The 23077-nt window shown below is 43.2% G+C and overlaps 1 protein-coding gene and 1 non-coding gene across 2 annotated transcripts in view; one reads left to right on the forward strand and one right to left on the reverse strand.

Annotated features, from left to right (window-relative positions):
• LOC126471615 (relaxin receptor 1) overlaps positions 1–23077 on the reverse strand; it is a 752030-nt gene that overhangs the window by 365581 nt on the left and 363372 nt on the right. The window contains exons 3-5 of the mRNA XM_050099855.1: positions 14209–14322; positions 14030–14138; positions 4871–4939 (exon numbers count right to left, since the gene is read on the reverse strand). Coding sequence (XP_049955812.1) covers positions 4871–4939; positions 14030–14138; positions 14209–14322 — 292 coding nt within the window. The remainder of the gene's footprint in view (positions 1–4870; positions 4940–14029; positions 14139–14208; positions 14323–23077) is intronic.
• Trnas-cga (transfer RNA serine (anticodon CGA)) lies at positions 19036–19109 on the forward strand. The gene has a single exon. It is a non-coding gene; the product is annotated as a tRNA-Ser (tRNA).

The raw sequence follows: 23077 nt of genomic DNA on the forward strand, positions 1-23077 counted from the left end.
GGAATCACTTTTACATGCCCTGTAGACAGAACTCATTACTTCGTGAGAATAAAAAGCTAGTTGTGTCTCACAAGAACGATATTTTCTTAATCCCTGTTGGCTATTTGTCAATAAATCGTTTTCTTTCAGGTAATTCATAAAGTTTTAACACAGCACATGTTCCAAAATCCTACTACATATCGACGTTAGTGATATGTGTCTGTATTTCAGCAGATCATGGTTATTTCCTTTCTTCATTATTGGTGCGACCTGTGCTGCTTTCCAGTCTTTAGGTTCTAAAGGTACTGAAGCCGCGTTCTTAATTGAAGCGTATAGCAGATTCGATGGTTTTGGTGTCTCAATTCTACTCGTTATCCTCATATTCCGTTGTCTTCTTAATTTACTTTTCACTCAACGCTTCTACTACTCTGGTGTCGCCGGCCGAAGTGGCCGTGCGGTTAAAGGCGCTGCAGTCTGGAACCGCAAGACCGCTACGGTCGCAGGTTCGAATCCTGCCGCGGGCATGGATGTTTGTGATGTCCTTAGGTTAGTTAGGTTTAACTAGTTCTAAGTTCTAGGGGACTAATGACCTCAGCAGTTGAGTCCCATAGTGCTCAGAGCCATTTGAACCAATACTATGGTGTCCCTCAAGAAAATTCAACTCTTCGTAGGCGCATTCCAATGTTTTGTGCCTCTTTATAACAGTATTTGACATTCACTGAACATTTTTCGGACAAAACTTTTCTATTGTGTTGAATTAATGCGTGGAACATTTTGTTCAGTGGTAATCTTGGTAGTAGATGTTTCTCCCTGTACTCCACTGTTTCAGGTTACATCTCTTATCGCGAAGAGCGTTGAATACCTCAGCTCAACTATTGTCGTATAACTTATCACGCAACTGCAGATTCGCTAGTTTCAAGAGTGCTGTAGCAGTGGACATGTCCCAGTGCCTTTCTACTGATGTTTTCCGGTGTGCTTCGGGAGACAAGGGGCAGCTCCTCTTTGGTCAAGTCAGAGGCGCGTACGGTGTTGAGAGAAAAATTTCTGGTTCATGCAAAAACAACAAATAAAAATTGTTTGCAAGATTTTGTATTTCTCGCGAGCTGATACTAACTGCAGAATCCAAGGTACGATAATCACTACTTACGCTTTCTTATTATGCTACTCTGTGGTGGACGTGTATACAATGTATGACACCGTACACCAAAAATTAAAAAAGGTTTTCTTCTTAAATTTTATGATCGGTTTCGATATCATCAGCTGTGTCTTTCTTGCTGAAATAGTATATCTCCTTTTTTTGGTATCGTCCTATATCTTCATGGGATCGGCATGATAATCAGCATTTGGCAATGTTTGTGGCAGATGGTGACCATATGCTTTTTCTGTCACCAACAAACCCTTCTCTGCCTCCCCACCCCTCCCTCACCTCCTCACCCCCACCGCCACCCTTCGCAGGGCGGAATTTTATACCCCAACTGTCAGCGTCTAGTGTTGCCCTATTGAAATTATGTGAATGTTTCGAAGTGCTTGTGAATCGTGTAACTGCAGCGAGACATGGGTACCTGCCTGGTATTCACCTAGTTGGATGTGGAAAACCGCCTGGCCGGTACACCAGCTCTTTCGTTAATCCGTCGGGCGTATTTGGTCAGGGGCACGCGGGTGGTCGCGAATACTGGAAGCGGCGTGCTAACCTGGTTGGCCTTGCTAAACTACTATATAAAACAGTTTCCTTCTGTTTCATGTACTGGTTCTGTAAGACAGAAGTACGTTTCTACTGTTGTGTAATTAATGTGAATATAACCTTAACAGAGGGGAAAGAGTCAGGAAAGTGTCTCTAGTATTCAGTCATTAAGCGTATCTTAATTATTCGCCATAATCCTTGGCTTCATTCACCACAACCTGATCCTTCACCTCGAATATACTCCTCTGCTCTCTAAATCCTTAGCACAGTTTGTGACTACTGAAACTTGGAGAACATTCATAACTCCCTTAAATCTTTGGACTTTTTCGTCCTACTGCTGCGGAAGATAATACACTACTGGCCATTAAAATTGCTACACCAAGAAGAAATGCAGGTGATAAACGGGTATTCATTGGACAAATGTATTATACTAGAACTGACATGTGATTACATTTTCACGCAATTTGGGTGCATAGAACCTTAGAAATCAGTACCCAGAACAACCACCACTGGTCGTAATAACGGCCTTGATACGCCCAGGCATTGAGTCAAACAGAGCTTGGATGGCGTGTATAGGTACAGCTGCCCATGCAGCTTCAACACGATACCACAGTTCATCAAGAGTAGTGACTGGCGTATTGTGACGAGCCAGTTGCTCGGCCACCGTTGACCAGACGTTTTGAATTGGTGAGAGATCTGGAGAATGTGCTGGCCAGGGCAGCAGTCGAACATTTTCTGTATCCACAAAGGCCCGTACAGGACCTGCAACATGCGTCGTGCATTATCCTGCTGAAATGTAGGGTTTCGCAGGGATCGAATGAAGGGTAGAGGCTGGCCGGGGTGGCCGAGCGGTTCTAGGCGCTACAGTCGTGAACCGCGCGACCGCTACGGTCGCAGTTTCGAATCCTGCCTCGGGCATGGATGTGTGCGATGTCCTTAGTTTAGTTAGGTTTAAGTAGTTCTAAGTTCTAAGGGACTGATGACCTCAGAAGTTAAGTCCCATAGTGCTCAGAGCCATTTGAACCATTTTTGAGGGGTAGAGCCACGGGTCGTAACACATCTGAAATTTAACGTCCACTGTTCAAAGTGCCGTCAATGCGAACAAGAGGTGACCGAGACGTGTAACCAATGGCACCCCATACCATCATGCCGGATGATACGCCAGTATGGCGATGACGAATACACGCTTCCAATGTACGTTCACCGCGATGTCGCCAATCACGGATGCGACCATCATGATGCTGTAAACAGAACATGGATTCGGCCGAAAAAATGACGTTTTGGCATTCGTGCATCCAGATTCGTCTTTGAGTACACCATCGCAGGCGCTCCTGTCTGTGATGCAGCGTCAAGGGTAACCGCAGCCATGGTCTCCGAGCTCATAGTCCATGCTGCTGCAAACGTCGTCGAACTGTTCGTGCAGATGGTTCTTGTCTTGCAAACGTCCCCGTCTGTTGACTCAGGGATCGAGACGTGGCTGCACGTTCCGTTACAGCCATGCGGATAAGATGCCTGTCATCTCGACTGCTAGTGATACGAGGCCGTTGGGATCCAACACGGCGTTACGTATTACACTCCTGAACCCACCGATTCCATATTCTGCTAACAGTCATTGGATCTCGACCAACGCGAGCAGCAGTGTCGCGATGCGATAAACCGCAATCGCGATAGGCTATAATCCGACCTTTATCAAAGTCGGAAACGTGATGGTACGCATTTCTTCTCCTTATTCGAGGTATCACAACAACGTTTCACCAGGCAACGCCGGTCAACTGCTGTTAGTGTGTGAGAAATCGGTTGGAAACTTTCCTCATGTCAGCACGTTGTAGGTGTTGCCACCGGCGCCTACCTTGTATGAATGCTCTGAAAAGTTAATCATTTGCATATCACAGCATCTTCTTCCTGTCGATTAAATTTCGCGTCTGTAGCACGTCATCTTCGTGGTGTAGCAATTTTAATGGCCAGTAGTGTATTTGAAATTGGTAACGTCTGATAAACTCATCCTAAAATATGCTATTCTGTGGCCAGTTGTCTCGAAATGTGACTCTACAAAAGTAAGGTTGTAAACAGGAATGACGTTTCAGCGCCACGTAGGGCACTTTAATGTTTCCCACGTAAAAACTGACGAAGTTGAATCGAAACTTCTCGGAGTCGTCAGTTTGGCCCAACAAGAAAGAGACAGATATTTTTACATTGTCGATGACTTTACCAGAATGTTTTTATAAGGTTCAGTAAAAAAGAAACGAGCTGGAGGCTGTAAAATGAAAGCTAGTGAAGGGATCGAAATCCAATTGCATACAAAAGAAGGTGTGTTCCCTATAAGAGGACGGAGGCGCCAAAGTCGCCGCTGGAGGTACATGGGCCCACATCCATGCGACGCCAGAGCAAGCACGTTCAAGCGACGATTATCAACTGCACTCAGTCGTGCTGAAAACAGTGAAATACAGGCTTTAAAAGAAGGGCAAAAGTGTGTAGTGCAACTCCTGACAGCAGAACAGGAAACAAAAATTCATCAAAAAATAGCACAAGTGCAGAGGGAACACTGCATGTCCATTGCAAGTGTCAAAGCATGTCACTGGCGATTAAAGGGCGGCCGGACGTCGACGCCATTGCCCAATGCTCTCATTATTGAAGGCCGGCAAGTTGCTGAGACAACCATTCCCTGAGAGATAGCTTGAGCTTCGTAATCGCAATGGATATGCAATGCTCTCCGAATACTAGCGCCATTCTTCGATGAATTCCTTTTCCCCGCATACTATCAGCCGTAACGAAACTCACTGTAGTCCTTTGATCATCTTGTGAAGCCTCCATTGCTCGGTATTCAGCACTGCTGTGTGCAGTGGACGATCGGCACGTGCTCTGTAGTCCCTCTAGCAGCGAGTTTGCCGTCTCAGCGCTCTTATAAGAACCACATCATCTTCAGTAGGTAGTGGCATTACGATCTCTTCAACGGCTTTCATTTTACAGCCTGCAGTCGTTTCTTTTTGAATGCCCCTCATGCATAAAGAAATTCACGTCTGTGTTACAAGTCACTGTGAATTAAATTAGTCAGAGTTCCATACAAACAGATTTTTTTCCCAAAGTTAATGCGTCTGATGACCAAGTAAAGTAGATTTACTAAGTTTATGACTGATGCACAGAGTGGTGCACTAAAATTACGTACAGGTTGTAATAAGTTGCTACACATAGAGGATCCATATAGCTACTTACAGGACGTTTAATGAATAATTACTGAAGGCGTCAGCAGCGATCACTTGGATTGAATTGTTGTTCAGCACCCTGAAACCACAAGGAAACGTTCGGTAAATAAAAAAAGTCGTAATATGCATAAATATTGAGGTATATACAAATATAGATGATATTCTACCGTCTAGATGATTACTCTGCAATTCACACTTAAGCGCCTGGCAGATCGAATCACTTCCACACTATTTTTTTTCTGTTCCACTCTCGAACACTTAAATCTTCCTGTGAGAGCTCTGATTTCTCTTATTTTATTACGACGATCATTTCTTCTATGTGCCTATCTATTTGGACATCACCAGAATATTTTCGCATTCGGAGGAAAGAGCTCGTGATTGAAATTTCGTGAAAAGATATCGCTGCTACGAAAAACGCCTATGTTTAAATGATTTCCACTCCAACTCGAATATGATATCCGTAACCTATTAGGCGATAGTACAAACGAGCTGCCACTGTTTGAACTTTTTCGATTTCCTCCGTCAAAAATTTAAGATGGCTGGTCAGACTGTCTGCAAAATGATTCATAAGGGGTGTCCCAGGAGGGATGGGCAATATACAGTGATACGACAGGAATGCTCAGCTGAAGCAAAAACTTTACATGGACATACTCCCTCTCGATTCTCATTTGATTTCGGAAGCACCTCCGTAACGGTATTCAACAATAGTTCGCAGTAGTGTCCCATGCGCTGCCTCCTTTACAGATGAACCACAATTCCTAAAATTCTCCCAATAAGCTGGAATCGACCATTCCCCTTCCCTACTACAACCCTTGCATGCTCATTCCGTCTCATAATGCTTTGTAACGTTACGCCTAGATATTTAATCGACTTGACTGTGTCGAGCAGCATACTACTAATGCTGTATTCTAGCATTATGGGTTTGATCTGCATTAACTTACATTCCTCCTCATTCTTTGTCATTCGTCACACCAAATAAAAATTTTGTCATCTTGTATCATGTGTCTTATCCAGCCAACCTTTTTTATTTTTTTTTTCCTAGCCCAACCTACCTCGTTGCTTTCATTGTCGTTGCTCGTGATGTTTTTCTGCTGAGTTCAAAAATGGTTCAAATGGCTCTGCGCACTATGGGACTTAACATCTGTGGTCATCAGTCCCCTAGAACTTAGAACTACTTAAACATAACTACCTAAGGACATCACACACATCCATGCCCGAGGCAGGATTCGAACCTGCGACCGTAGCGGTCACGCGGTTCCAGACAGAAGCGCCTAGAACCGCGCGGCCACACCGGCCGGCTCTGCTGAGTTAGTGCGAGGGACTGAGTGTTTGTCAGACAGAAGCATCGGTTAAGAGTGTTTATATACGTGATGGCTAAAATGCCACACATCTACACTAATCAAGAATATACACATATGCTTCTGCTGCTGTCGAAGAATACCGCCATTGCTTTCCGAAGCGTAGAATTCCTGATCATAGAGTGTTTACCAGAGTTTTCAGCACATTGCGTGAAACAGGTGTTCTTCCAAGTTCCCATATTTCTACTGAACGAGTAGTTCAAAGACATGTGCAGAAAGGGCAACACGCTGTTGAAACGGTGAAGCGTTGTCGTACTATCAACACACGGCCGATCTCTGCACGTATGAATGTCCCACGAAGACGTGTACGGCAAACCTTACATTGCAAAACCCATGTTACAATGTTTAATAACTGTTGGACATGTATAAACCAGACAATGAATGGAACAGTACCGAAAATAAATAACAATCTGCGTTAAATGTCTTCTATCGTGGACGTATGTTCATATTGAGTTTTTCTTTCTTTCTTCTTTTGCTTCAAATAATTGTTTTTGTCATAGTCATGAATATTGACCATACGTCCTGGGATACCCTACGCTGATAAGCAAAAACATTACGACCTCTGCCAGGTGGCGTTGCGGGCATATGATGCGCTAACAGAAGTGCACTATGTGATCAATACTATCCGGACACTCCCAAAAACATACGTTTTTTTATATTAGGTGCATTGTGCTGCCACCTACTGGCAGGTACACCATATCAACGACCTCAGTAGCCTTTAGACATTGTGAGAAAGCAGAATGGGGCGTTCCGCGGAACTCACGGACTTAAAACGAACATGGGCAGGTGATTGGTTGTCATTTATGTAATACGTCTGTAGGCGAGACTTCCACACTCCTAAATATCCCTAGGTCCACTGTTTCCGATGTGATAGTGAAGTGGAAACGTGAAAGGACACGTACGGCACAAAAGCGTACAGGCCGACCTCATCTGTTGACTGAAAGAGATCGCCGACAGTTGAAGAGGGTCGTAATGTGTAATAGGCAGACATCTATCTAGACCATCACACAGCAATTCCAAACTGCATCAGGATCCACTGCAAGTACTATGACTGTTAGGCGGGAGATGAGAAAACTTGAATTTCATGGTCGAGCGGCTGCTCATAAGTCACACATCACGCCGGTAAATGCCAAACGACGCCTTGCTTGGTGTAAGGAGCGTAAACATTGGACGATTGAACAGCGGAAAAATGTTGTGTGGAGTGACGAATCTCGGTACACGATGTGGTGATCCGATGGCAGGGTGTGGGTATAGCGAATGCCCGGTGAATGTCATTTGCCAGAGTGTGTAGTGCCGACAGTAAAATTCGGAGGCGGTGGTGTTATGTTGTGGTCGTGTTTTTCATGGAGGGGGCTTGCACCCCTTGTTGTTTTGCGTGGCACTATCACAGCACAGGCCTACATTGATGTTTTAAGCACCTTCTTGCTTCCCACTGTTGAAGAGCAATTCGGGGATAGCGATCGCATCTTTCAACACGATCCTGCACCTGTTCATAATGCACGGCCTGTGGCGGAGTGGTTACACGACAATAACATCCCTGTAATGGACTGGGCTGCAAAGATTCCTGACCTGAATCCTATAGTACACCTTTGGGATGTTTTGGAAAGCCGACTTCGTGCAAGGCCTCACCGATCGACATCGATGCTTCTCCTCAGTGCAGCACTCCGTGAAGCATGGGCTGCCACTCCCCAAGAAACTTTCCAACATCGCCGGCCGGTGTGGCCGTGCGGTTCTAGGCGCTTCAGTCTGGAACCGCGTGACCGCTACGGTCGCAGGTTCGAATCCTGCCTCGGGCATGGATGTGTGTGGTGTCCTTAGGTAGTTATGTTTAAGTAGCTCTAAGTTCTATGGGACTGATGACCACAGATGTTAAGTCCCATAGTGCTCAGAGCCATTTGAACCATTTTTTTTCCAACATCTGATTGAACGTATGCCTGCGAGAGTGGCACCTGTCATCAAGGCTAAGGATGGGCCAACACCATACTGAATCCAGCATTACCGATGGAGGGAGCCACGATCTTGTAAGTCATTTTCAGCCACGTGTCCGGATACTTTTGATCACATAGTGTAGGAAAGCGTAGCAGACACGGACGGGGGATCACCCTATTGAAGATATGGTCTGCAAACGGAGAAATCCATTGAGGTAAGTGACTCTGACAAAGTGCAGATTATTATAACGCAGAGCCTGTCAACGAGTACCTCGAAAAAGGCGATGTTGGTCAAATGTTAACGTGCTACTGTCTTAAGCAATTACGGAAAGAAGGACAAGGAGAGTGAAACTACCCTTGGCTCTAAATGGTTGGATTCTTCACAATACATGGGTTCCGGGGGCTTGTCTGTGTCTCGGAGCGCACCGCTAATAGTACATTGTTGAACATGGAGCTCCGCAGCAGATCACCCCTACGTGTTTACATGTTGACCCAACGATGCCGTCAATTACGATTGCAGCGGTCACGAGACCATCGGGATTTGACCGTCGATCAATGGAGACCTGTCGGCTCTTCGGGTGCGTCACATTTTTGCTACACTAGCTCGCTGGCCGTCTCCACAAATGGCATCATCCTGGTGAACAGCGGCTTGAAATGTGCAGCACGCCACGACGCGGGCTAGTGGGAGCAGCATTATGCTGTGGGAGACATTCTCCTGCGCTTTCACGCGACCTGTTGTAGTAATCGAAGACACACTGACAACTGCGAACCACCTGCATCCCTTCGTGCCTGATGTCATCTTTCAGTATTATAATTTTCGTGTCTCGGAGCCATAATTGTGCTACAGTGGTTTGAGCAGCTTTATAGTGAACTCGCGTTGATGTCTCGGCGAGCAGATTTGCTTGATGTAAATCCTATGGAACGCGTCTGTGTCGCCATCGGGCTCCATCAACGCGCACGCAAATCAGCGGCCCGTTATGTACGTTGATTACACGACCTGCCACATACCTCCACAAACCTCTCAACAAACTGTCAGATACTTGATGCGCATAATGAGTGATGTATTTCGTTCCAAAGACGGACAAACAAGCTATTATGCAGGTGGTCATAATGTTTTGGCTTATCAGTATATACAGATTAGGAACAACGGAGGGCTTGTAACACTTCCTTAGGGAAAGCCACTTCTGTTTCAGTCGATGATTTTCTGTGAATTACTACAACCTACGATTATTATGACAGGAAATCACGAATCCAGTAGCACATCTCGGGTGAGAGTATAAAGCATAGTAGCTTAGTTGTAAGATGATACTTTAAAGATGTAGTCCAGGACGATATCGAACAATCAACGGATTAGGGAAGGAATTAGATAGTCTTCAAATGGATGACCCCGCAGTTGCCTTAAGCGGTTTAGGGAAACATCGACATCCTAAATATGAATAGTGAGGCTGGAATTTGCGCCGCTTTGCTCACGAATACAAGTCCAGTGCCCTATGTACTGCGCCCCCTCTTTATTTCGCTTAGTTGTATGTGGAATTATGTAAAATTCGAAACTAACATGACGCTAAGATCAACCATAAGTTTCTCCATGCAGAGATCAAAACTATATCATGACAAGGTCAACTAAATATTAAACATTACACTCATTAATGATCTATATTTGCTAAAGTTCTTTATGACTGTGATCAGTTACTGTATGGACAATCTGGCTTCTAACTTAGTAGCTTAATACTCGCAGTCCCAGGAAGGGGAGGGGTGGGGGTACTTTATGCCTATCTTTTCAAAACATTTATATCTAGCCATGCAACTTAGGTATTAAAATTTTGAAAAAAAAAATTGTTACTGATTTTATGGGTCTGAGCACTATGGGACTTAACATCTATGGTCATCAGTCCCCTAGAACTTAGAACTACTTAAACCTAACTAACCTAAGGACAGCACACAACACCCAGTCATCACGAGGCAGAGCAAATCGCTGATCCCGCCGGGAATCGAACCCGGGAACCCGGGCGCGGGAAGCGAGAACGCTACCGCACGACCACGAGCTGCGGACTACTGATTTTAATGATATCTTCTGTCATATTCCGGAATTGTTTTAAGTTTTTCAGTAAAACTTGACCCAAAAATTTAGGTGTTCGTAGTGGATGTGACTTTTCACAACAAATTTCATATTCATCTTTTCACTTTCATGTTCCTTTTACGCAACAATATATCTTTAAAAAGTATGTTGTAAATACAGGTCAACGACAATAAAGGACACATGTAATTTTTTTAAAATTTTTGTGGCGGTCACAAAGTGTCGCGACTTGGTCATGGAAAATGTGTTCGTATTGCGAAGATTGTTTTAAAATAAATTTTTTAGGTTCATCAGTACCTATTCAAAAAGTGTGTTGTTGACAAAAGTTGACAGTTAACGGAATAAATCATGAAGTTAGCAGTATCTCAGATAGTGATACTCAACGGCTGAAATATATAATGTTTGATAAATTTAACAAGAAGCAGGGAACCATATGAATAATAAATGTTAAAGGAATTGAGTAATTCCAATAGTCCAAAAGTCGTACGGGCTGGAAGCCATACAGAGTACTCATTGCGTAATATACGGTAGTTACACGCTACTTTGAGAACAATTGTCCTAAGAAGAGTAACCTGTATCAGTAGATTAGATAATCCCAATTCCTGGGTTGTAAAGGGAATCAGAATATCGTGGAACACTAAGAGGTAACTTTACATTAAGGAGTAAGAGTTTAATCAAATAATAATTAGTGTCATATGTATATAAGCAAAATCGTGTGAACAGTGAAATGACACTATTACCAAATCAACAAGTGCCTCTGTTAACAAGATAAGACCTGTTTGAAACATATTACAAAATGAGCCTGAAAAGATAAATAAGGTAAATAAGTAAATTATTCTAAAAGTAAATAATGAGCAACTACGCAAATTGCAGACGCGTTTACATTTTCTTCTGCAAGTGGCATGTAATGTATGTTCGCACAGTTACTTAGTAGTTATTCTAGAGATTTTGAAAAGAACTACAGCTACAGCCTACGCAGCCGAAAAACAAATACTTTCATGTTTATGATGTGAACAGTAGCACGGTAATCAATTATTGCCTCAATTACTTAAGCTATAAATCTCTTTAAAGTGGTATTTTTCAAGACAGGCTTCAACATGCTTTTGTCAAGTCACTTCATGAAAAACAAAGTAAACTGTAACTAAAAAAACTACAGGCTTATAGCTTTGTTGTCACTATTTCCATTTAAATGCGAGAAGGTCAAACAACGCTTAGGACAGCAATATATTATCAGTGGTAAACATTTGGAATTTCGACAATGACTCTCAACTGAACAGGTTGTATTCCCTATTGTAGAAAGTATATTGCGCCACTAAATCAGAACTTTTTGGCACATGTGGTATTTTATGATGTAGCTAACACCTTCAAAGTAAACAAAGGTGATTTATTTCTTAATCATACCTGCATGGTAGAATTAGAGTGTATAACTTCTCTGTCCATTACACAACAATAAGACCTTTGAATTCGAGGCAATCAGACGTTATGTAGCACATGGTTCAATTTGAAACCTGTTGTTGTTACTAACATACGTTAATCACCTTCTACGTCCTGTATCATAAGAGGTAAATCTTACCCTTACCTTTCTGCAATATGACTTTTTGCAGAGGATAGACGTATAGAGGTAGTGAAATATTTAAGACCAGTAGTAGATGGTTCAAGACAAATGGGTTAATTTTGAATTTTCACGAGACTCAATATATACAGCTCAGTGCATTTATTAAGTGTAAAAAACCTATGATTACAATACATTAAAACAGTTAAATACCCAAAAAGAAAGTGTTTAGTTTATGGGGCAGCAAATAAACCATAACCTGAATTGGAAAAGTTACACGATAATATTAAGGAATTTATTTACATCAGGTATATTTAGAGTATACATGACTACAGTTATAGCTGATAACAGTGACGAAATGAACCGACCCCGCATATTTAAATTAACTGAAGTATATAAACTACTTGAGAAAAAAATCGACTTACAGGGATCAAATTTTCATAGCGCATATGCAAGTCATAAGAATTACTACGTAGGGACTTCAGAATGTATGTTACACATATCGTCCCACACTAAAACTATTGCGCAAAAAGAGAGCATTGTCAGAAGGGATCACATGTTCTGACTTTCCTGAAAACACAGTATTTTACGAAACGAATAACAGGTCCATTAAAGTTTGGGAGTGAAATGGCGCGTGCAACATCAAATACGTAAATAAACACGTTTTTTCCACAAATAACCATATACCTTTGTATAATTTCCACCACTGTAAATACAAGGTGGTGAATGTCCACATCCCTATAGTTACAGTTTGGAGGTGTGTCTGCTAATGTCGTACGGCAGTTATTGTGATTATCCCGCGTTGCCGGCCGGGGTGGCCGAGCGGTTCTAGGCGCTACAGTCCGGAACCACGCGACCGCTACGGTCGCAGGTTCGAATCCTGCCTCGGGCAAGGATGTGTGTGATGTCCTTAGATTAGTTAGGTTTAAGTAGTTCTAAGTTCTAGGGGACTGATGATCTCAGAAGTTAAGTCCCATAGTGTTTAGAGCCATTTGAACCATTTGGATTTGACGATGATGATTTACTATTCCAACACAATAACGCTGGGATTCACAAGTCTTCCAAGACAAAGTCGTGATTTCGAGATAAAGGAATTCCACTTCTGAGATGGCCATCGAGTGGCCTGGATTTAAATCCCTTGGAGAATTTATGGGGCATCCTAGCACAACGTGTTTATCACAAAGGGTGTCAGTCTGAGGCTGGACCGAGCTGGATCTCACTCTCGGAAGAAAAAATCACCGCCCTTATACAATCAATACTTAAGAGGATTTCGCAGATATTAAGAGCAATGGAGGTTCGACTAAATACTAGGTCATAGTTGCGATCTGTTCACTGTATACATTTGGTTATTCTGACAATAATTCATAAAAGCCTTTATATCAGTTTTCACCCCTAAGATTGTCTTGTTTCCCTAAATTTCTTAAGTACCAGTACTAATGGTAACATGAGGATATACGAGGGCTAGACGGAAAGTAAGGAACGATCGGTTGCGAAATGGAAACCAAAGTGAAAATCCGATGAAGTTTTGCACATGTGTATTGGGCAGTGTCTCTAGTATGCCCGACGACCGCGTTACGTCGTTCTTTTTAGTTCTGAGCACACAGGGAGGACATAAGGATACCTAGAACAATAGTGTCTCCCGCCAAGTACGAGGGCTTGGTGAGGAATTTCGCCTGAAGCTATACAGACAACATTACATAACTGTCGTGAATTTTCTTCTTCAAGGCAATTCTCAGCCGCATTCTGCAGGGGCAATGAAGATGCTCCGGCATCGTTTTCGATTGGAAATGTTTGATTACCCTCAATACAGCCCGTAATTGTATATCTCTGAGTTTCATCTCTGCTCATCTCTGCTGGCCATGAAGACAACATTTTGGCACAGACGACGAGCTGTAGGCCAGCGTCGAGTATTGGCGGAAAGCACTGGTGGGTACCTGGTTTAACGAAGGTGTTGGAAAGTTGGTACAACGCTACGTCAAACGTCTAAGTCGGATCGGCGACTATGGAGATAAGTAGCCGGCAGTTGTAGCTACCTGTTGCAAATAAAACAGTTTTGATTTTAGATGTGATTTCCATTTCGCGACCTATCGTTCCTTACTGTCCGAATAGCCCTCGTATATATGCATCTGTGTGTGTGTGTGTACTGGTATTTACTTTCATTATCACAGAAAAGCATGAATAAGTGTAAACTGTGGCATGAAGAACTGTAAACTGTGTGTAATAAAATCACATGGACTAGGTAGAAGAGGGTACTCACATGTGTGTGAGATCTGGTGACAAGCCGGTGGGCACGGCGGCCAGCCCGACGCCAGCGCAGCGCAGCGCTGAGCCGAGGCACCAGCAGGCGGCCCGTGCGCCTGTCACCGCTGCAACACACCACACATCCAGCTCTCGCTCCGCATACGCCGCAGGCGTGCGCGCTCTGCATACGCTTACCGCAAGATTCCTCCTTTTCCTCTTCCTCGTCCTCGCCTTCCGCCGCCAGAACAACCGCAGCACCACTCGCGTTGCCCACCATCTCGTTCACGAACGAGTAGCCGTTCAAATCAGCTGCGAAACACAACATTACCTTTAGCATTAATTTTCGTAACGTTTCGCACACAAAATATTTGACATTCGAGGACCAAGTGAAAAGGAATATACAAAACCTGGGCATAGTATCCATACACCCCCATATAATGCTGGTTTCACCACCAGATGTCACTAGAGGCGGACCTGCCAGTATAAAAGAAAGCGTTGAGTGTTGTGTTAGTAGAGGGATAGTAACAGCACAGCACTCGCTCGAGTTAGCTCAGTGACTTCGAACATCGACTAGTCATTAGGCATCTCTTCAGTAACAAACCAATCAAGGACAGTGCATCACTTCTAAGGCTCCCCAAGTCAATTGCTGGTGATGCGGCCGCAAGTGTAAAGGTGAAGGAACAACGACAACTAAACCAAGAGTAGATGGACAGGGGCCGTCGAGCATTGCAGGTGGTGAGTGTACAAAATCGAATGAAATCAACGGAAGGAATCACTCGGTGGTTGCAAAGTGCTGCCAGTAGTCCATATAGCACAATGGCTTCGCGTAGGGAAGCAAAATGAACGAGATACAGTGGTCGAGTGAGTATCTCTTAATAAGCGTCTCGTTCCCATAGCCAGTGTTAACTGACACCTCAGGTGGTGTAAAGAGCGGTGGCGCCGGACAATAGGTGACTGGAAATGAGTGATTTGGAGTGGAGAAGCACGCTATACTCTGTGGCAATCCGATGGAATGGTCTGGGTTTAGTGAATACCTGTAGAACGTTACCTGTCACCATGTTTAGTGCCAGCAGTGAAGCACGAAGGAGGGGGTGTTACGGTATGAAGGTGCTTTTCAAGGTTAGACTGTGGGCCCCTATTACGCAGAAGATAACGCTGAATGCGCAAGGATATGAACACGTTTTACAGAACTGTGTACTCGGTACACTACAGGAACAAATCAGAGACGATTATTGTATCAGCGTGACAACATACCCTGCCGTAAAGCAGAATACGTGAGGCAATGATGTGTGGACAATAACATTCCTGAAGTGTATTTGACCTGCCCAGAGACTCGGTCTGAACCCAATGGAACAGCTTTCGGATGAGTCAGAACGTCGACTTCACTCCAGACCGCAGGGTTCAACAGCACTACTGGTTTCGGCTCCTGAGGAAGAATGAGCGGCCATTTGTTCACTGACATTCAGACACCCAGCAGAGTTCAAGCCGACATAAAGGCGACGGGGGGACAAACCCCATATAAATGTCCACTAATAGGTGTCCAGATACTTTTGATGAGATAGTGTGTATTGTTCATGGCAGAGAAACGTGCAGTTCTGAACTATCAGACACATATTCCAGGAGCGAGCTACGGATGTATCTTAATCTTCAGGGAGGAAAAGAACGTGAAGCTCGTTAACGGCTAACAGCACAACTTCGCTGTACAGCCATCGTCAGAGGAACCAGTGTAAAGAAACCTAGAATGAAGTCAGAACTTGGCTAAAATGTATAGTGTTCCCAGGACGTACCGTGATTATTTGACTCTTGGGTTCCTGATGAGTACCAACAGTTTCGACCTGGTGTGTCCTCCAGAGGGGAAATGGAAGACAGAATGTCACGTTAGTGGGATCTGCAGTGCCGGAAAATAGAGAAGATCTCAGTCCAGTGGATGCCGCTCTACGTGCCAAAACACGCAAAACAGTGTGAAGATCAACCAGACAGAAGCAGGCCACAATATCCGAGTCCGACGCCGAGTATCGGGAATTCTGCAGCGCTCCGTATACGGAGTCTCAGACTGCGATTGGTGGAGTGCCTTTATCAAGAGCAAATAAAACAAAAACAGAATTACGACCAATTACGTTCTATGTCTAGTACTATCTTACTAACTTGATTACTTTTTTTAGTCTTTTTTCATAAGTTTTAACTTTACCTTGTAGTTTAAGAATAACTTGCTTTTCTCAATCTCATTCTCTCCTTTCTTATATCTTCCCTCCTTCTCTATGTTATTTTGCTTTCATAAAGTCTTCTTCTGCCTTTTCATTAAGTAGGAAATGTAGTGTTGGATTTTGGAGCTGTATGGATTAATATTTGTTAAAGAAGCAAACAATATTGTGGATTGTAGCAATACTAACGCCTGTGAAAAACAGCGTGCAGTTGCTTCTAGGGTGCAAGTCACATGTAAAAACAGCAACAAATCAATAAATAAAAAATGCAGTCTGAGATAGAATCGGCGTTGGAGGAAGGAGGAGGGTCTGGGTATAACGTCCTGGAGACGACGAGTTCATTAGAGGTGTGACACAACCAACGATTAACGAAGAAAAGTGGCCTTCTCAAATAATGGTTCAGATGACTATGAGCACTATGGAACTTAACTTCTGAGGTCATCAGTCCCCTAGAACGTAGAACTACTTAAACCTAACTAACCTAAGGACATCACACACATCCATGCCCGAGCAGGATTCGAACCTACTACCGTAGCGGTCACGCGGTTCCAGACTGTAGCGCCTAAAACCGCTCGGCCACTCCGGCCGGCTGGCCTTCTCAGTTTCCAAGAAAACGCCCGGGAATTTGCCTTATGCCATTTAGCGCAACCAAAATAAACATAAATCTGGACGGTCGGACGTAGATTTGGACAACCGTCCACGAGAATACGACACCAATATCTTACCAGTGCGCTACCTGGCTCGGTGAGATAATGTTGACATAAATCAAACTTTTTTTTGTTACATTAGCAGATGTGGTGCTATAACGTAAGTTAACTGTCAGCTTATTCGGTGGAATATCTGTGTTTGTACGACTTTCTAAAGTAGGTGAGTTATATGCTTATTTTGAAAGAATTTATAAAAATGCCAAGCCGTTATAAAATTATTTGTGTTGGACTGTAAATCTAACGAAAAATGCGGCTATTAAATCCAAACGTGGTCTTATTTCCCTTGAAGAGGACTGACAAAATTGCAACCACAGATGAAAACAAATAGAACGTGCAGAGTATGATACTGGACGGTGGGTGATTAAAGGTGTATGAAATAGCTAGAGTAAAAAAAAAAAAATCAGAAGAAAGAGTACGGCTCAATTTTACACGAAGAATTAAATACGGGACATCTTTGCGTAATACGGGTTACAATGAAATCAAGTTTCAATAATGCTTACATCATTTAAAACATAATCTAACTAATTTTTTGTGCCGTATTGTTAGTGAGCCGTGGGTCGGCCACATCATGCTGGAAACTATAAATTAGCCGAAGTAATGGTTAGAAGCCGCTGGCCCTGAAGCATATCGATTTCATGTACACACATGTGTCAATGTCGACCCCCACCCAGCCCCACTCCTCCCTCCATCACGCCACACCAGAGCAAAAGTTGTGTTTGCACTGCTCTCTAAACGGGTGCGATCACGTTCAGTGGGGTTGCTGACTTACCATGTCCTTATAGAAGGGGAGACTCGTCCGGGGTGTCAGCAGTGTCAAACGTTGTCAAGAACGTTGTCCTGTTGCTCTCCGCACTGCAAACTGTCGTTTTCAACAGCGAAACGCCTATGTAGCGGCGGAGGGGTGGCCACATTGACGCCCTTTATAGCACTCCCTGAGGCCTTTCCATGTCGATTCTGAGCTGCGGTGTGTCTGAAATATTTTCTTCGGCCCCCAATAAGTTAACCGCATTATTTCAACGCTAGACTTTGCTGTTGTGACTTCCATTGCAGAGGCGTCAAAAGAAGGGATGAAATGTGGGTAACAGGGGGTGTGACGACCAACGCATTGTGTGACACGTTCACGATGGTATTGAAAAGAATTGTGGTGAAATGTGGTGCCAATGTGATTTCGTTAAGCCCACCTTAAGCCTCACATTGTCTTGTGAGCTCTGGCCTTTATTTCGCATGTGCGACAACATGCTGTTTGAAGTTTCGTCAAGCCGGAGATCGCCTTTGCCGGGCGCCACGCTTTGGCACCGTTACAGAGGAAGATTGTAGTCACCTTTGAGCCAAATTTCAAACTTCTAAGTCGCACTGGAAGACAATTACCGAGGTTTTAAAAATATCCCTTTGCTTCTGTTGCAACGTGCAGTACATTATTCTTCATATCATATGCTGCCTGAGCAATGGTCGTAATGCTGTTGCCTACACAATTATACCAGACAAAATGCGGTTCAAAAAAGAAAAAAGATGATAAACACTCTATATCTCAGCTTTTCGATTACATTGCGCGGCGTTTACCATTAGACCACGAACACATAGAGTACGCGTAAAGTTCAAATGGAAAGGGACACTTTCTGTAGAAACTTTCGCTTCTTAGACTCTTGCCAGTTCGTGCAGATAGCAATTATGTTATTTTTATTTCAGTGATTATTAAATGCAGTTGACGATACGCACTGGGTAACCGAGGCAGCTGGTGAATGGCGATGCTGTAGAACAAGGAAGAGAATGTACTAAAGAGTCTGTGTGTATCGCCACGGGGTCAGAATTCTCATCCGTTATGACACATTCTTCTTTCCAGAATGAGAGTTTCACTCTGCAGCGGAGTTTGCGCTGATATGAAACTTCCTGGCAGATTAAAACTGTGTGCACCGACCGAGACTCGAACTCGGGACCTTTGCCTTTCGCGGGCAAGTGCTCTGCCATCTGAGCTACCGAAGCACGACTCACGCCCGGTCCTCACAGCCTCAGAAGTGCTACTTCTGCAAGGTTCGCAGGAGAGCTTCTGTAAAGTTTGGAAGGTAGGAGACGAGATACTGGCAGAAGTGAGGCTGTGAGGACCGGCCGTGAGTCGTGCTTCGGTAGCTCAGATGGTAGAGCACTTGCCCGCGAAAGGCAAAGGTCCCGAGTTCGAGTCTCGGTCGGTGCACACAGTTTTAATCTGCAAAGAAGTTTCACATTCTTCTTTACCGGCAAAATCATTAGGCAGCTACAGTTGTAGTTCGGCGTCTCTGTTGGATTGATTCTACTTTACTAAGCATAACGTCTAGTTTCCATTCGCACTTCGGGCAACCATTTTTAACAACCACGAACAGACTCTTTTCACCTGTTGTGACGAAAGTGAAGAACGTAGGTTTTCACTCTGTCGCCAAATCCACGTTAAATAGAATACCCTTACGCTGTCGATTGGAGGAGAGTCGATTTAGGTTGCACCATACCAGCTGCAGATGGCGTGGCGTGTAGAAACTATGTCACCAGTAATCACGTCTGAACTAGAAACTTTATTTTATTTAATAAACCAACTGTAATGAAAAGTTTTCACCTTTACGTTTACGTCTTATTGTATTTGCACTTGAGACGTTGATAATATTAGTTCTGGACTAGGATTCCAAATCTGATCTCCCTTTGGCGGAATCTGACCCCTTCATCATACAATCCCATCATTGCGTTGTTTCCCCAAGATTCCTAACTTCGCAAGCTCTCCACAAAAGATGTATGTCTGGGTTAGAATCCCGAAGCAGTTCAAAACTTTTCATCACGTCATTTAAAATTCAGGTATGCTGAAAAATTATTTTGATTTTTATTGTCTCTTCGAGTGTTGCCTGCAATGATGATAGGTGCCGGTTTCGTCGCACAGTCAGACACACAACTTTTCATCACATCATTTCACGTTCAAATATGCCACTCATACTTACTGGTGAAAAAGAACTCGATAGTTAAAGTCTCTTCGAGTGTGGTCAGCAACGACGGTATATGTCAGCACAGAATTATTGTCAGGTTATTTCTGGTTTATACATGCGCACATCTAATTACTGGTGAAAGAAACCGGTATTTAATGTCTATTCGTGGCTAGAAAACAACAGGGATAGGTGACAGGTTCAGATCCCAGTAAGGGAAAATATTTTATCTCTTCATTTCAGTTTCAAACATCTCCTTACTAGTGAAAAAAAGTTGATACCAAACGCTGGATAGTGCTTCGTTAAAAATTCACTTAGTTGTTGGATTCAAATCCCTGTCCAACACGGTAATTAACTTCATGTCATTTCAAGCTTAAATTTAACGCACTTTGCTACCTGTGAATGGAACCATATTTAAAATCTCTCGTGGTTACATAGCACGTCAGTGGTTGATGATAGAAGTCTCAGTCCAAGGAAAAAATTTCGTTACGTAATTTCAAGTAGAGACTTTCTAACTGATACTGGCCAAAAATAAGATACTTCCCACCTTTTTATGCCTACTTAATCATGACGATCGATGATATGTTCGACAATCGGTCAAGCAGAAAAACTTTGCTTACTTAGAATTGGCTATTTCTTGTGGATTTGAACCGACTCCAGCATAAGTCGTATAAAGTTCAAAAATGTGCACAACTAGGTGCTCAATGATACGTTAGATGTTTAATGCCTTGTGCAATAAATAAGAGGAATAGTGAAACATGGACTGTGGCGGAACCGTAAAATAAGAGAATCGAAGCGTTTGGGATGTGGTGGTATGGAAGAAAGTTGGAAATTAGGTAGACTGACAAGATAAGAACGAAGAGATTCCCTGCAGAACAGGCAAGGAGCGAAACATCTGGAAAACACTGGCAAAAAGGAGGGGAAGGTTGATAGCACATGTGTGAAGACATCAAGAGATAGCTTCCATGGCACTAGAGGGAACTGTAGAGGAAGATAGAAATTTGAATATATTTAATTGAGGATGCAGGATGCAAATGCTACTCTGAGATGGGGAGGTTAGCACAAGAGTGGAATTCGTGGCGGACTGCAGCAGACCAGCCAGAAGAATTATGACTCCAAAATTTTTTTTTCAACGTCATTTCCTTAGATAACAAGTTGACGCTAAATTTTCCTAACATATTTTTTTTTACCTTTAAATGAATTCTAAGAAGCACAAGCTGTAACGAATTAGTGTCAGTGTGTAGCACGGTTGCGTGTTATTGTAGGTATTGACAGTTATGAAAATCTGCGATAACTTCTAACATTCTCCGTGGTTTCTGTTTGTTTTAAGTCGTGTCTCCCTACCACTTTCGCGCAACGACGCTCTGAGCGTGTTTTTTAGGGAATTGACTAGTTTGAACCTGGGACCTGTTGCAGGTAAGGAGACGCCAGACCACACATGACATGTAGAGTTCAGTGAGACTAGCGACGATATAACCAAATACCTAATGATTTCAGCGTCAGCTCCACTACACCCCCTATAAAAGAATCTTAATACTAACTAAATTTAGTGTAAGGGGTTCAAGGTTTTCCTATTTTTAGTTAGCTGGTAAAATAACGTCGAAAAAGCAGTTAAGTTTACCTTTGGAAATTTTATTCTACTCACAAAACATTGTTTATAAATTGCACTATTGATAAAAGGAAATGTTTTGATACAGGATGATAAAAACCAACTGCGTTCAACAAAAATGTGAATGAATATTCCCTGAATGGGTTTCCAAGTTCTGCAATGGATCGAAGGATGACCTGTGCCATATCACATCTATAATCTAGGTTTAAATTAAGTTTCACAAAAGAGAAAACTCTCAAAATGGTCTACAGTGACGCTCAATTATCTTTAATTACTTATCTAACTTGTCGTAAATTACAATGGCTGATGTGGCTTCTCAATAATCATATAACACAAAAATCATCGCGTTTCAGATTTTAACTTACGTAGCAAATGTGAATACCATGAGCTTCAATTGACGATCGACACTAGTATTACGTAAAAAGGGGATCTAACAGATGAGACTTCTGCAGTTCTGAGTGAAGCCTTATGCGCTCAAAAATGCGGCATCGCGTGCGTTCATTACCTTGTCGGTGTTCGTCAGGGGGCGGCGGCCGGCGCAGCTCCATCCAGCTCGCCGTCTCCGAAGCAACTCCTTTCTAACTTCTCCTTACTACAATTTACCGAAGTTGGTTTAAAAAAAACTATCTGGCTGTGTTTTCATCTGACCAATGAGGGCCTCAATGTTAACCTTAAGCTCCGCCTACAAAAATTCTGTCTATCCAATGAGAAACGTTATATTTTTCGTGGTGGGGCAATGTTTTTAAAGTTTGCAACTTAAGAGAGACGCGAAAAAGTCTCACGCTAAAACTTGCAGCTGGTGTGGCCCTTTTAGTGTTATCGTAAGTTCTATGCTGTTCTTCTGGAGGGTTCTATCTTTTAACGTGGGCTGGGGGGTGGTCCTGTCGGTTACTTTTCGTGGTGGGGCAATGTTTTTAACGTTTGCACGTAACAGAGATGCGAAAAAGTCTCACGCTAAAACTTGCAGCTGGTGTGGCCCTTTTAGTGTTATCGTAAGATCTTGCTGTTCTTCTGGAGGGCTCTATCTTTTAACGTGGGCTGGGGGGTGGTCCTGTCGGTTACTTTTCGTGGTGGGGCAATGTTTTTAACGTTTGCACGTAACAGAGACGCGAAAAAGTCTCACGCTAAAACTTGCGGCTGGTGTGGCCCTTTTAGTGTTATCGTAAGATTTATACTGTTCTTCTGGAGGGCTCTAGCTTTTAACATGGTCCTGTCGGTTAGCTGGTGACGTGGGTGTCCGTCCCTTATCGTAGGGCCTTCTAGCTTAACATGGTTCTGCTCTCGGCTTCTGTTCTCGTTTCTCCCCTCGGAACTGCGTCTGTCTCACGGTGGGAAGGTATGACATGCATTTAGGCATTCTTGTGTTAGTCTGTGGTATTCCATTTGCTCACTCGTTACTCGTATTACTTTGGTTAATTTAATGTCACGATTTATTCGGAGCTATGTGACATACTACTGGATTTGCTTATCATGTCAGGGTTTTCATGGAAGGTGTTGATTTGCCTGATACCTTACAAACTCTCTGCCTTTAAATCATAACGCTACGATAAAAATTATCACAGGTGTTAAATTTCTGACACCTACATAACATAAACTCGAAATAATACTAAG

The sequence above is a fragment of the Schistocerca serialis genome, chromosome 3, assembly GCF_023864345.2.
Source record: "Schistocerca serialis cubense isolate TAMUIC-IGC-003099 chromosome 3, iqSchSeri2.2, whole genome shotgun sequence".
NCBI lineage: Eukaryota > Metazoa > Arthropoda > Insecta > Orthoptera > Acrididae > Schistocerca > Schistocerca serialis.